This window comes from Pan paniscus, chromosome 21 (genome assembly GCF_029289425.2).
Source record: "Pan paniscus chromosome 21, NHGRI_mPanPan1-v2.0_pri, whole genome shotgun sequence".
Classification (NCBI taxonomy): domain Eukaryota; kingdom Metazoa; phylum Chordata; class Mammalia; order Primates; family Hominidae; genus Pan; species Pan paniscus.
Window position 1 is genome coordinate 68,725,219 of NC_073270.2, and position 14,566 is coordinate 68,739,784.

The following is a 14,566-nucleotide window of genomic DNA, read 5'->3' on the forward strand; positions in this document are numbered from 1 at the left end:
GGAGTTCTGCGCAAGTACGGAAGCTGAGTTTCCGCGCTTCCGGGAGGCCGTCCGCCCCGCCCCCTCGCGGGGGCGCTTCATTGGTCATCGGCTCGCGCTCTCGCGCTCTCTTGCTGTCGCGAGAGGTGCTGAGGGGCGGCCGCCGGTGCGCCTGCCCTCCCGCTCCCCGCCCCCGCCCCCGCCCCCGCCCCCGCCGCGGCCCCCACCTCTGCCTCCTTCTACTCGGGCGCCCCGGCCGCCGCCACCTCTCCCCAGCCCAGGAGAGGCTGCGGAGCCGCAGCCGCCCAGACCGCGCAGCGCGGGAGGCAGGTTCCGCACGGTAAGATGGCGGCGGCGGGCCCGGACGGCCGGGCCGAGCGTCTCCCGGGGCCGGGGCGGGCGGGGAGGCGGGATGTGGCCGGGGTGCGCGCCGCCCCCGCTCTGGGGGCCTTGGAAGCGCCGGCGCTGGCAGGTGCGGAATTGGGGCGCGCAGTGAGTCCCGGCCCGGACGGCCGCCCCGCGCCGGTGCCCAGGGGGCAGTCAGGGCTCAGCCTCCAGGCGCGCGGCCTCAGGCGCTGGTGTTCTGGGGCGGTCCCCGGCCAGCCTGAGGGGCGGCGGTAGCTGTCTCTGTGGAGGAGCGACGTCTGTAACGACGTCTTTTTAATAAAATCTGCTGCTTTAAAGCAGAAACCGAGCGGGTGAGGACGTAAAGTGTGGCATGGAAAGTAGGAGTCTTCAGCACACGGGTGTTTTCTTCTGCTGAATGTTTTTATGCTGGAGTTTGAGACTACCGAGTTCTTCCTGCTAACAGGACTGGCCGGCTCTACAAAGTTGTTGCTTTTCATGGGCGCACGTAACTGCCCGGAGTGGAAGCGCTGTGAGTGCTGATCACCGAATGGGCCGAGAGAAAAGGTGCCTTTTCCTAGGGAGCTCTTAACGTTGGTCCTAGGGCCGGGCGCGGTGGCGGAGGTCGAAGTGGGCGGATCACTTGAGCCCGCGAGTTCGAGACCAGCCGGGGCAACAGCGAGACTCCCTTCTCTGCTAAAAATTAAAAAATTAGCCAGGCAGAGTGGTGCGCTCCTGTTGTCCCAGTTACTCTGGAGGCTGAGGTGGGAGGATCGCTTGAGCCCAGGAGGTCGAGGCTGCGGTGAGCCATGATCGCGCCACTGCCCTCCAGCCTGGGCGACAGAGCGAGGCTCTGTCTCAAAAAAAAAAAAAGAAAGAAAGAAAAAAGAAAAAGAAAATGAGTCCTTAAGTTACCATTAATTGTCGTGAATAAAAAGTTGGTCTCAGTGAGTTTTGCAGTTGACTACGAAAGATGGGTGTTCGTGTGTGACAGCGACTCCTGGTTTCTCCTCCACTTGACCTGCCGCTCCACATCAAGTTTTCTTCTGCTGGTGCCACTTTCTCTGCTTTACCTTCAAGGTTGGCATCCTCCAAGTAATGACGATTCTCATTCCCTATCTACGCTCTTCCTATGGTCTTTGCTGAATTCTTGGCTTTAAATATCCCTGTGCCCCAGCACACCCCCTCCCCGCCCCTTATTTCACGAATTCATGTTTTCAGCACTGAGCTCAGGAGCTGTAATTCAGACACCTGCTTGATTTCTCCAGACGCATGTCTAATAGTCACGTCAAACTTGCCCTGCTTCTCAAACCTGTTCTTCTTCCAGTCCTTCCTCCTTATTTGTGGCCCCATCTTGCAGGGCCTCTCATGCTTGAAACCTGTGACCATCTTCGATTCTTCCCTCTCTTTTGTCCGGTAATCTGTCTAGCAGCAGCCATTGACTCTGGCCAAAGCATCTTGATCTCACCTTGCTCTCCATCTCTTCTGCCGATGTTCTCTCTCGCTTGGGTGTCTCCCTAACGCACTGGCTGCTCAGATCTCACCACCCTGCATTCATCCCATTTTCAGCCAAGAGACCATAGTTTTTTAATTTATTGAAACACTTTAGCAGTACTTCGTATAAAGTAGTATGTGTAACGTATATATCAGTGGCAAAAGAGAAAGACAGAGTGGACGGTGGCGTGCCCCTGCCTGTCTCAGGTACCCACCCATTCTCCCAAAGCCGGAACAGCTGCCTCTGGGGCTTCAGCCATTTGCCCCTCCCACAGGTAACCCCCTCCTGAGTGTCAGCTTTCATGCCCTTATTTTAAAAAAAGACAAACAAAATAGGTTTGCCACGTACATATTTGTTGCTAAAGCACATGTCATGTATTTTGCCTTGTTGTTCCTGATAAAACTCACGCCAGATTTGGCCTCTCCTGCAACTCTCTTTTTCTTTTCTTTTTTTTCTTTTTTTCTTTTCTTTTTTTTTTTTGAGACGGAGTCTCGCTCTGTCGCCCAGGCTGGAGTGCAGTGGCACCATCTGGGCTCACTAGAAGCTCCGCCTCCCGGGTTCACGCCATTCTCCTACCTCAGCCTCCCGAGTAGCTGGGATTACAGGCATCTGCCACCATACCCGGCAATTTTTTTTTTTTTTTTTTGAGACGGAGTCTTGTTCTGTCGCCCAGGCTGGAGTGCAGTGGCATGATCTCGGCTCACTGCAATCTCCGCCTCCCGGGTTCACGCCATTCTCCTGCCTCAGCCTCTGGAGTAGCTGGGACTACAGGCGCCCGCCACCGAGCACGGCTAATTTTTTGTATTTTTATTAGAGACGGGGTTTCACCGTGTTAGCCAGGATGGTCTGGATCTCCTGACCTCGTGATCCGCCCGCCTCGGCCTCCCAAAGTGCTGGGATTACAGGCGTGAGCCACCGCGCCGGGCCGCAACTCTCTTTTTTCATTCAGCATTGTTTTATGAGAGTCATCCAGGTGACTTTGTGTCATGTTCATTTATTTTAACTGCTTTATGAAATTCTCTTGTGTGAATACATGACCACAGTCCCTTCTCAGCAATGCTAAAAATCTAAACATCTCTGAAACCAAAGTTTTTGGTTTTGTTTTCAACCTATTTGGCGGCCAAAACCTCACCAGGTAAAGTTTAATAGCCTCTACCACTTAGCATAGATACCTAACACATTTCAGTGAAGAAATAACGTCTGATGATGGGGAGTGCCCCCAAACTGCAGTGAGGCTGTTACATGGTAAATTGTGCCAAATAATCGTTGTACATTGAAGAATTCTGAATTCCAAAACCCATCTGCCCAAGGGTTTTAAACATGCAGTTCTGTGCGCCACAGTCCCTTGGTCCACGCTGCTGTTGAATGAACGCTCAGGTGGGTGGCTTCCACATTCCTGCCGCTTTGAACGGTGCTTCTGTGAACAGCGTTGTCTGTGTTTGGTGCATCCTGGTGAGTTTTTCTAGAATATAAATGTATTAAAAGTAGAATTGCTGGGTTGTGAGGAGCACACATGTTCAGCTTTGTAAGGAGTACCAGATTGTTTTGTAGCACAGTCCGTTCTCCTGATACCAGAGTAGAAAAAGTTGAAGTGAGCTTATTCTTTGCTAAGCATTGGCGTTCTCAGTCTGGTGGGTGTCCCACGGCAGCATTGTCTTTCCGTACATGCTCAGTGTGGGATTCTCCGGCTCACAGCTCTTCCAGCGCTGCCCTCTGCCCTTGGAGGAGCATCTAAACCCCTCCCTCAGCTGTTATTTTTTTCCTGTAGAAATAAATCAGAATGAGTTATGCAGAAAAACCCGATGAAATCACGAAAGATGAGTGGATGGAAAAGCTCAATAACTTGCATGTCCAGAGAGCAGACATGAACCGCCTCATCATGAACTACCTGGTCACAGGTAATGGCTTACAGTGAGGATGCTGTTGCGTGAATGTGATTCTCCCTTTTTGAACACATAAGGAGTGCTGTAGCACTGAGGTTTGATGATGTAGTTATTTGTGTTCAGACATTATGAAAACACAATGCTAACCTGGTAAGTTTGGAAGTTATCATGTGAAAGCCTTTTCTGAAGATGAGATTATTCCAGGTCTCTGAGACCTAACACAAACCCATTTTTCAGCCTTTGACAGTTTTACAGTTACTCAAAATAATTGAGACTGTTGTGAAGTAAGTATATTGAAAGCCCAAATAGTTGATCTCTTCTGGCCAGTCTGCAAAAATATGCTGGCCTGTTTCTGGAAAGTATGCCCAACTCAGAGGATGGGAATGGGGAAGAGCAGAAGCGTGCAGAGGGAAATAACACTCAGGCTGTTCTTGATGTCAACTGGAGGAAGGGCAGTGCTGCATATGGCAAGAAAATAGATGTTTTTAAAAGACATGACATGAAAAATCTCCCTCCTGTTAGTCCCCAGTTCCTTCTCCCAAATTAATCTCTGTGAAACTTTTTTGGGCCAAGCATGGTGGCTCATGCTTATAGTCCCAGCACTTTGAGAGACAGAGGAAGATTGTTCGAGCCTAGGAATTCCAGACCAGCCTGGGCAGCATAGTGAGACCTTGTCTCTACAAAAAAAAAAAATGTTAATTAGCTGGATGTGGTGGCTTGTGCCTGTAGTCCCAGCTACTTGGGAGGCTGAGGTGGGAGGATCACTTAAGCCCGGGAGGCGGAGGTTGCAGTGAGCCAAGATTGTGCCACTGCACTCCAGCCTGGGAGAGTGAGTGGGACCCCATCTCAAAAAAAATATTTTTGGAAGGTGAAGAGGAAATTTAGGCCTATAATTATGTCGGGGGCAGGGGAAGGGGCACACATGCTGGCTTTGAAAAATTGTAGACACTCTTAAGAGGTGGGAGTCAACAGGCCACTGCAGGTATAGCTGACCATGGAGGGCCCCTGTGCTGTGGAGGCTGAGCCAGTGTGACTTGCCTAACCTGGCACCAGAGCTGCGGCTGCTGGCGTCTGGAGCTATTATCTGTCCTCTCAAAGGAGCCCACACACACTGGGCCAGCAGCCATTCTGGCCTCTTTGGCTAATGGGTTAGAGTTTTTGGATGGGATAACAAGGAATGAAGTATACTCTTCTCATTTTCTATATGTATTTTGAGAGCATAACTTGTAAATTATAAAGATATTAATACCGAGTTCCTGAGAAAGTGTGGTTCACATCAGAGGTTATTAATTGAGGCAATTGGAGTTTCTGGAGATACAAAGTCTTTGCCTTAATTCCTTGCTAACTTTCCTAGCAGTGAAGATGGTTTTTCTTTTCAGAGGGCTTTAAGGAAGCAGCGGAGAAGTTTCGAATGGAATCTGGAATCGAACCTAGTGTGGATCTGGAAACACTTGATGAACGAATCAAGATCCGGGAGATGATACTGAAAGGTCAGATTCAGGAGGCCATCGCCTTGATCAACAGCCTCCACCCAGAGCTCTTGGACACAAACCGGTATCTTTACTTCCATTTGCAGGTATGTTTCAGGAGAGAGTAGTCTGGTTTGCGAATACTTGATAAGTTAAAGTTATTTGCAATGATTGAGAAATAACTAGGCTAATTTGCTTTAATAATGTTATTTCAGTGCATGTGAGGGGGAGGGGTTTGAGTTTGCTCTTTTATGTGGTTCAGAAGCTGTTTTTTGTTTTAAAAATGCAAATCTGATAACTCAGAGATGCAAGAAAAGTCTTCCCTCTGTGATGTACTTTTGATTGGGACCTGGTACCACCTGCCCTAAGTCCCTGGCCTGGGTGTGTGTGGGTCAAGCTTGTCTGTCTCTGCCTCCAGCAACAGCATTTGATTGAGCTGATCCGCCAGCGGGAGACAGAGGCGGCGCTGGAGTTTGCACAGACTCAGCTGGCGGAGCAGGGCGAGGAGAGCCGAGAGTGCCTCACAGAGATGGAGCGTACCCTGGCACTGCTGGCCTTTGACAGTCCCGAGGAGTCACCCTTCGGAGACCTCCTCCACACCATGCAGAGGCAGAAGGTGGGGCCTGCCAGAGGGAAGCTTTCTTCCATTCCCCATGTGCTCTGAGGGGGCTTCGTGACAACGCCAAGTGTGTGGCTTTGCGGTGTGGACTGAGAGACAGGTGGCTTCTGTGCCTGGGATGCTAAGTGGTTCCTTCATGGCTTTTTTTTTTTTTTTTGGAGGTGAAGTCTTGTTCTGTCGCCCGGGCTGGAGTGCAGTGACGAGATCTCTGCTCACTGCAACCCCCGCCTCCTGTGTTCAAGCAATTCTCCTGCCTCTGCCTCCCAAGTAGCTGGGACTACAGGAGTGTGCCACCACGCCCAGCTAATTTTTGTATTTTTAGTAGAGATGGGATTTCACCATATTGGCCAGGCTGGTCTCGAACCCCTGACCTCAGGTGATCCAGTCTCCCAAAGTACTGGGATTACAGGTGTGAGCCATTGTGCTCAGCCTCTCTCTGGCTTTTAATCTTTTATCTTGTCAAACTATGGACAACGGACTTGGTGACCGTTACAGAGTATTCACACCCTTTGCTGATGTCTTATATTTATCTGAACCTTCTTTCTGTTTATGTCCCAAGTATTTCTCATTTAAAATCCTGTCTTCTGAAACTTTTCTCTCCTCGCTGCTATGTTTTTGTCTGGCAGAACATGACAGCTCCTCGCCTTCCCAGACCCAGGTCCCTCTTCCCCCGGGTCCTCTCCCAGGGGCTCTGTCCTCCCTACACTGTCTTGGAAGGATAGCCTGTCCTGGAGTCCACTTGAGATGTTTTCTTGAGGCTTGTGAGGAGGGTGCTGGTATGTCCTGCTACGCTGGTCTTACCTCTCTCCCAGTCCCCTCAGCACTTTGTTCAAGCCTTGCTCATGGCACTTAACTGCCATCGAGGTTGGATGTGACATTTAACGACCAGACTGTGAGCTTCCCCAGGCAAGGACTATGTATTTCATGTCCCGAGAGTGTCTTGCAGTTAAGAGCTTAATGTTTGTTTAAACTGCCTCTTTTTAATAGACTCTGCTGGTGCTCTGCGTGTATGGTGGTTTTTATCAGATATATTTATATTCTAGGTGTGGAGTGAAGTTAACCAAGCTGTCCTAGATTATGAAAATCGCGAGTCAACACCCAAACTGGCAAAATTACTGAAACTACTACTTTGGGCTCAGAACGAGCTGGACCAGAAGAAAGTAAAATATCCCAAAATGACAGACCTCAGCAAGGGTGTGATTGAGGAGCCCAAGTAGCGCCTGCACTTGTGTGGTGGACCCAACACCACCCCTGCGTCGTGGGACTTGCCTCAGATCAGCCTGCGACTGCAAGATTCTTACTGCAGTAGAGAACTCTTTTTCTCCCTTGTACTTTTTTTTTGACCTGGCATCTTTTTTATAGGGAAAAATGGCCTTTGTAGGCAGTGGAAAACTTGCAAGGAAAGCTGCCGTCTCTTTGGCATTCTGATGCAGAGCCTGCACTCTGGCACTCGCTGAAGAATCTGGAAGGTTGCGGTTTGCTCTTCCAGTGTTCCGGGGGCCTCTGGCTGCTGAAGGATTCGGTCTACCACGGAGGGCTGTGCTGTTAGGCTGCATCCCACTCAAAATACAGGAAAAGCACGAATCATGATTCTGCTTTCTGTTAGCTTAGGCAGACATTGGGCCTTCACCTACAAGTTTTTCCTTACCCCTGTGGTTTTGTGTTTTTTTTTTTCTTTTTCCATAGGAAAGAATATATAAATTTGTAAATCCTAATTCAAAGATGGCTCGTGTGTGAAGGCATTGAGTTTGATTTGTTTTCCCTTTGGTCTGGGTTGTGTGGCTTTTGGGGGATGCGTGTGAGGGGGCTATGTGTTTTTTAATTTTTTAAATATATATTTTGGTGCTGTGTGTGGTGAGAGACTTGTTCCTAGTGGATCAATGAACCATCTCTTCTGGGCAGTTTTGTTGAAAATAAAGGTTTCTCTTTGATTTCAAGAATGACCAAAATGGCCTCTAAAAGATGTTAATCATCTCAAATGACCTTTTGTCTTTGGGGTGTTCTTCCCCCTGTGATAGCGGCAGTGGCTTTTTCTGGTACCTGCAGCTGGAAAGGCCACTTGGCCCTGTGCTGAGTGAGCGGCCTTCATTAGAGCGAGGCAGCCCTTGGCCGGTGGGGACGCAGAGCCCCAGCAGGTGTTGCATGACTGTTGGCGGAAGGAACGCGTGTTCAGCCTCAGTGATCTGCCCTCCAGCATCTCGGCAGCATCTCATCCTCCATCGTCAGCCGGCTCTGCCGATGTCCTGCTTCTGTTCACTCACAGAACTGTCCCCTGCTCCGTGGTGGGCAGGAGGGAAGTGGTGCAGGGCTGCGTGCATTGCCTGCGAGTCGGGACAGTTGATGGGCACATGGCCTTGTAGCTCTGGGCACAGATGTGTTTGGATTCATTGCAGCGGACCACCGGGCACTGTTGACCCCACTGAGCAGTACTAAGTGTTGGTTTTGTGGATGTTCATGGAATTGCTGACCCATCCAAGGGCGTCCTTTGGAGCCAGTGGAGCCTGCAGGCGCATCTGAGGGGCAGAATGCTGCTAGCACTTGGATCTGGGATCTCGCCTTATTCTCAAGTAGCAAGGCATCTTGACAAGCATGGTCTAGGTCTGGTGGCCAGCTCGCCAGTACCTGAGGCGGTCGGGTCATCTGCCTCTGAGGGACCGTCCTCACCGAGCTCCTGCATCCCTTGAGTGTTGATCAGGAGGTGTCCACAGCATTGTTCTCGCCTCTGAATGATGCTTCTTTCTGTGTTGGAGCCTGGCGAAGTTGTGTTTTCAAGCCCTCTACTTCTCTTTCCAGTGGGTAGGAGCTTTTGGCAGTGTTTACTTTTACCTAGATGGCTTATATAATCCAGTAAGAGATGCAAAGATAAAATTGCTGCGGTTGTTACAGAAGCATGGCGGCCTCCAGACCCATTGGTTGCCCTTTAGATTTCGTAAGGATGCGGTGCTGGGGAGGTGGTGCTTCCCTACCCCCTAGAAATGCTGCCTTCCAACTACCACTCTCCCAGATGTGACCCTTGCGATTATTTCCTCTGAGGTTTGAGGATGAAGATAAGTTGGAGGGAAAGAGAGTAACTAATAGGTGATGAAATATAGCGGAAGCTAGAAGAAAACGGTGAGGTGAGAGAGAGACATCTGCACGTTTTCTTCAACAGCACCAGGTGATTCAGCATATTCCTAATTACCTTTTACTATTCGTGTATATAAGATCGTTTACTTGCATAATATATCATCAATTTGACATATTCTTAAAACTAGAGGGTGTGAGAAGCACAGCAATAGGAAGTCTCGCCACAAACTAGGGGAACACAAATGGGGTCATTCACATGCCTGGACTGTCACTATGTGGCTGTCACGTGAAGTGCTGGTGTTGATTTCCATTTCAGCCAGTGGGTAGCTGATAAGCCAGTGCCAGCATCCAGCATGAGCAGATGTCGGGGAGACTGGGAAGTCTCCAGCGTTACTGCTCTCCTTCCCTTCATGATAAGCCAGTGCCAGCATCCAGCGTGAACAGACGTCGGGGAGAGTGGGAAGTCTCCGATGTTACTGCCTGCCTTCCTTTCGTGTAAGGGGCTGCACTTGCTTTTCTCGTGATCTGTTAGTGGACGAGGTCTTCCAAGGAAGTGCTTTGCACACTTTCTTTGCTCCTTTTTACAGTCTTTGTCTTTGCAGCAAGCAAATGAAATTAAGCCACTTTGGGATAATGAACATTCAGTATAATTCTACTTTGTCTCATTTTGGATCTCACTGTTGTCTTTATAAAAATGTCACATTTTACAAAGTAGTTTATTCTTTTTATACTTTCTGGTGGAGAGTGCCTTGAAATAAAATGTGAGAGTATTCTGGTACTCTGTGTTCCAGATGCTTGAAATTGGGTGAGGAATAACCCCTAGTCTGGAATCTTTGTGAAGCATAGGGTTATTGCAAGGCAAATGGGAACTAACACATCTTGCCATTTGAATCAGGGTCTCCAGTTTCTAGAAAAGGCAGACACTGGTTGGGACCAAAGTCTCCATGGCACATGACTGAAGACTGGTGGTCGTGTGTGTGCGGAGTCCACGGAAGCCTCGGGGAGGTGGAGCTGCTCTTTCCATTCCGTCAGGACGTGATCTGAAAACATGTAGAGAATATGAGTTGAGGACAGCTTTTCTAAGGCAATGTGATGTCTTTGCTTTCTTATTTCTATTTCTGTGCGTTGTTAGTTTTGAAGAGTGGAGGAGCTAGGGGCTCCAGAAAGAATCTTACACATGTGTTGAAGACATTGATGTCATAGAGAGCGGGGAGCTGCATTCCCTTCTGGGCTGTTACTGCTAAATCTCAGTGTGAACAGACCAGGCGGAAAGCTTGGTGGCCAAGCAGTCTGTGTGCTTCCCCGCTGATGGAGAACGTTGCGTTGTTCGCAATAGGGCCTCATGGGTGTAGCCGCACGGCAGACCCATGGCTGGCGCAGCTGCCTGTTGCCGTCTGTCTTCAGTAACTGCTGCTCTGTTAACTGTTCTATTCTGATACTATGTGTGTTGTTTTTTACAACAGGTATGTTTTTGTTTCAGAAATATGTATTGCTTTTCTCATATTTTTTGCAAATTGTATTGTCAACATGGGTCATTTAAAGTCCTGTATGAACCATAACCTGCTGTGGTACCTTTGTACATGTTTGATTCTGTACTCTTTATTCCAGCGTGGCATATGTGCCCCTCAGTATCTTTTGAGAAGTGCGGAATAGGTTGCTTCTACCACCTGTTCTTAATGTAACAGTAAAAGTTTTCACATTTTTCTCAGAACTGTTATCTGGAAGCTCTCTTTTTTCCTAAGGGTATTTTAATAACAAATACTAATGCATTTGTATTGAAAGTTGGTATCTTGGAATGGAAGGACAGAAGAAAGCTCACCTCTTGGAACTGTAGTTGGCTCTCCTCTCACTCTGACAGTGCTGCCCCTTTTAGTTTGTAAATCTGTACTTGGTGTGTTTAATTTGAAACCTATCGGCTGCTCTCTTGACTGGGGCACTTAATGTTTCATAAACTAGTTTCCTTGGTGTGAAGGAAGTAGTACTTTTGAGCTACCCACTGCATGATTTTAAACTGATTTTAATAGCCTAAGTAATTACTCTTTTTTTTTTTTTTTTTTTTGCTTAATGAAATTTTCCAAACATATTAAAAACAGAGGGAATACGCCAGCACATCCCAGTATCCACCAGTCAGCCTGACACCCACCACCACCTGCCAGAGCCCCAGGCAGGAGATAACTACAGGTGTCTGATTCTGGGTGGCTACCATGCTTTCAGGGCCATGAGCGTCTTCATGAGTGGAAGGCAGTTGTAGGGTTCTTGGAAAGGACTCAGACTGACCGCTTCAAGGGCCTGAGGTGAAATTCAGAAACTGCCCATGCAGAGAAGCTGAGCAGCGGGCATCATGGAGCGAGGCGTTGAGAGCTTGCATGTTTGTTGGGTATCAGAGAACAGGGAAGGCCTCTCCTCACCTGCTGCTCCTCCCTATGTGGCAGTGGCATGTCACAGTGTTCTTGATGTTCACACACCTGTGCTGGTCCATTAGCCTCATGGGTCAGAAGGCAGCACGGTAGTTCTTAGTGGAGGTGGGCATCACCAGGAATGCTTCAGTGTGAGCTCCCACACTACAGTCTGGAGGCTCACACCATCCTTGCACACGTGGCCTTCCTGTCTTAGATATTCTGCCTTATTTTGGAATGCCATCTTTGCTTGTGGTTTTTCACTTCTGTTAAAGTAGAACATGGGGTTTGAATGGGCCTTTGGTGTAACTAGCTATGGCAAGAATATTCTAAGAGATGTGCTCCTTGGAGGTACAATGTCCTGAGCTTGTTTGCCTTTTCCAGAAGCCACAAAATGGCTTTGAAGATAAACAGGCCTATGCTACAGAGCCACCGGCACAAGGCACCTGATGTGCAGGAGCTGAGGTGCAGCCTGTGGTTAATTGATAATAATCATGTCCCCACATCTGCACAGTGGGGGCTGTTTCTCTCATTTCACACCCCACTATCCACCAGTCAGCCTGGTGCTTGTGTGTGGGGAATATTTAAAGGGAATGTGACGTTCTGATTTGTCTGTAACATTTCAGTGTCACCTAGTTCAAGGCCAGGTTTACGGGTCCAAATTGTCCATAGTACAGAAGACCATTTATCAGGTGAAGCCCGTAAAGCCATAGGCACAGCTATAAACAAAAGAATTCATGAAAGGAGTAACAACTGAAGGTGAGTGGGTTTCCTCACGTTTGTAAATGCAGGTCACGTTGCAGGCTCTTCCGCCAGCTGTCCGTCCATGCAAGGCAGTTGGTCACCCCGCAGGCTCACTTCGGAGATGAAGAGTGCTGGGTGCAGCAGCGCCTCCTGTCCTTGGGTCTCTGTGTATTTGAGGTGGAATTGATGAGCTTGGGAACCAGGGAGAAGCGGTGGAGCTGCTGTTGCCTTGAGCGGCCCGTGTCAGGCAAGGTCTCCGCCTGGCTGGTCTCCGCCTGGCTGTGACTTCTGCTTCCTGGAGACACATCTGTAGGCGTTCCTCACACAAACAAGGTTTTCTCCCTCTTGTGGATCACGGTGTGTGACTGACAGCTTTGGTAATTTTCCCAGCTGGCTTTGAAAGTGAAGCCGGCTGACCCGTCACCAAGAATTCTCTGCCATGGAGGGTCATGGAAGAACGGGAAGAGGTGCTGGCGGTCACAGCAGCCCAGGGTTCGTCTGTGCTCGTTTATAGATTTGTGTGCCCATCCAGTCCTCACTGGGCCCTCCCAGTTTTAGAAATGTTGAACACTAGTGCTTGTAAGATTCGAACAATGAGTTTACCAGCTCTGAGAAAAATGAACTGCTCCAGAACCTTCAAGAATGATTCTCTGTATCACGCCCACATCACACCGAATCCATTTGTCGTCATTGCAGAGTTCATCTTTCTGGTTTTGAGCACCATCTCACACAGTTCTTTGTCTTTTTCCAGTCTGCTGTTGACTGGGTTGGCTCAGCCCGAAAGGTGCCCCCACCTTTGAGGCAGTTCCCGCACGTGATGTCCAGTACCGCGGTCTTCCCTCTTGCTGCTGCCTGTCAGTCATGGCAGAGGAAAGTGTCATCTGTCAGTCTCCTTTTTATGGACTCCTCATCTTGAGAATTGTAGTTGGGCTGGAAGGGTGCAGGGCTAAGTGGGGTGCAGGGAGGAGCCCCAGGCCCAGGGCTGGCTTGTCTTGGTTTACAAGAAGCTGTGCGGGGTCTCCTGGGGCGTCTGCGGGGGGTGTGGATGCAGAGGCTGGGCAACGGGCGCCACACGTAGTGAGGTGTGGATTTGCTTTAGGAAAATCTCTAGCATCGTCTCCCTATAGCAGCACTTGAAATAAACAAGAAGTTAGGTGGGCCAGGCCCAACAAGAGGGAGGCACGCAGCCCTCCAGAAGCAGAGGCCAGTGGGTGCTGGCTGTGACTGCCCTGTCCGCAAGGTCAGTCCTTGAAAACCCAGGTGTTGACTGTCTACTGTCCCTACATAATTTTTCACCTTAGGCCTCAAAGATGCTTGGGTGCGGGGCAGCTCTCAGAATCCACCAGAAGCCTGGAGAGCCTCCATCTGGCCACTACCAGCACACAGCTTTATAATGTCCCTGTGAAATGGCCCCTTCACCCACCCAGCCATCCCTGCACGGCCCGTTTCTTCAGCTCATCCAGCCTTCACTCAGGTGTCCAGGGGTGCCTCCTCAGCCCAACCTATTTGAAGTAACACCCCTTCCCTACCCCTTTCACTACTTTGATTTTTGTCTACCTGCCCCAGAACATCAGCTCCAGGAGGAAGGGGACTTTGGGTAACCAGATGGCAAATGTCTGCTGCAGCATGATCACAGATCTTGGTAGGAAATCACCGTCACAGAGTGAATGGAAGCGAATCACCTCAAAGAGGGTGCTGTTGACAGCGATACGTTTAGCAACAGTTTCCAAACTTCCTGGCTATGGGCTAGGGCTGTTTGGGGCGATAAACCTCTCTCTGCCACCATCTTTTCACCTACCCTACGTCAGGATGGATGAAAGTATGACCTTGCTTTTCAGGGTGCCCGTGTCTTTCTGTTCAGAGGGCCCTGGGAGCAGGCCCTGCAGTGCAGTGGGTTGGGCTGTTGGAGACCTGAGGGCTAGGGGGAGGGAGGGGGGTAAATGTGGTTCTGTTCTAAGTGCAGGGCCCTGCCTTAGGCGTGTCTCCCTCGGCCCCTGGGTGGTGGCTGCTGCGTGGAGGATGGACTGAGGTGGGCCCTAGTGGAGGTGGGGGCGACGCCTGAGGAGCAGGCCCTGCCGCCTCCTGGGGAAAGGCTGCATGGTTGAGGCCTTCCCCTGCTGGCTTCATCCTCGGCATGGCAGCAGGAGCACACAGAGTGGGGGCCCCACCCCGTCGCCCCTGCCCCCGAGCCCAGAACCTGGCCTGTGATGGGTCCTCAGGACACCTTTTGTCCAGGAACCCAGGGGCCAATGACAACCTTCACAGGCATCTGCTGAGAAGACATGGGCCAGCGCTGGATTTGTCCAGCTCTCCCAGGCTTGGTCCAAGGGCTCAGGAGTGGACCCATCCCTGCCCCGAAAGATCCATTTTAAAAATCAGTGACCCTGTACTTTTACTCTCTTTGCACTTGGTTGAGACTTTATCCCTGATTTTATTTGATCGGTAAGGCAGGGACTGCCATCATTCCCCATTTTATAGACAGAGGACAGACGGCCCCATGGCTCCGTGTCGTGTCCAAGGGATGGGCTGGCACCTCTTGGACCAGGCTTACCACCAGGGCCCTTCTCTGA

The 14,566-nt window shown here is 50.0% G+C and overlaps 1 protein-coding gene across 6 annotated transcripts; it reads left to right on the forward strand.

Moving 5' to 3' along the window:
* The first annotated feature begins 4 nt into the window (after nucleotides 1-4).
* Nucleotides 5-10,567, forward strand: GID8 (GID complex subunit 8 homolog). 6 transcript variants are annotated; one of them, XR_008622255.2, is made up of 7 exons: nucleotides 5-319; nucleotides 3,588-3,717; nucleotides 5,082-5,278; nucleotides 5,590-5,787; nucleotides 6,834-8,586; nucleotides 9,173-9,351; nucleotides 9,752-10,567. XR_008622255.2 is itself a non-coding variant. In XM_055104708.2 (6 exons), the coding sequence occupies exons 3-6, from the start codon at nucleotides 3,600-3,602 to the stop codon at nucleotides 7,005-7,007; spliced, it is 687 nt and encodes a 228-aa protein (XP_054960683.1). In that variant the 5' UTR covers nucleotides 5-319; nucleotides 791-1,404; nucleotides 3,588-3,599; the 3' UTR covers nucleotides 7,008-10,567. The 6 variants fall into 6 exon arrangements, 3 of the variants coding, with proteins under 3 accessions (XP_054960683.1, XP_063457210.1, XP_034802810.1); XR_004668103.3 differs by having other exon boundaries at nucleotides 6,834-9,351; XM_055104708.2 differs by adding an exon at nucleotides 791-1,404 and having other exon boundaries at nucleotides 6,834-10,567.
* The last annotated feature ends 3,999 nt before the right edge of the window (nucleotides 10,568-14,566 follow it).

Bases quoted from the DNA above. Each gene is read 5' to 3' on its own strand.
- GID8 (XM_055104708.2), top strand. From the start codon at position 3,600: ATGAGTTATGCAGAAAAACCCGATGAAATCACGAAAGATGAGTGGATG. The intron at 5,279-5,589 runs GTATGTTTCAGG...CTCTGCCTCCAG, and splicing joins ATCTTTACTTCCATTTGCAG to CAACAGCATTTGATTGAGCT. The intron at 5,788-6,833 runs GTGGGGCCTGCC...TTTATATTCTAG, and splicing joins ACACCATGCAGAGGCAGAAG to GTGTGGAGTGAAGTTAACCA.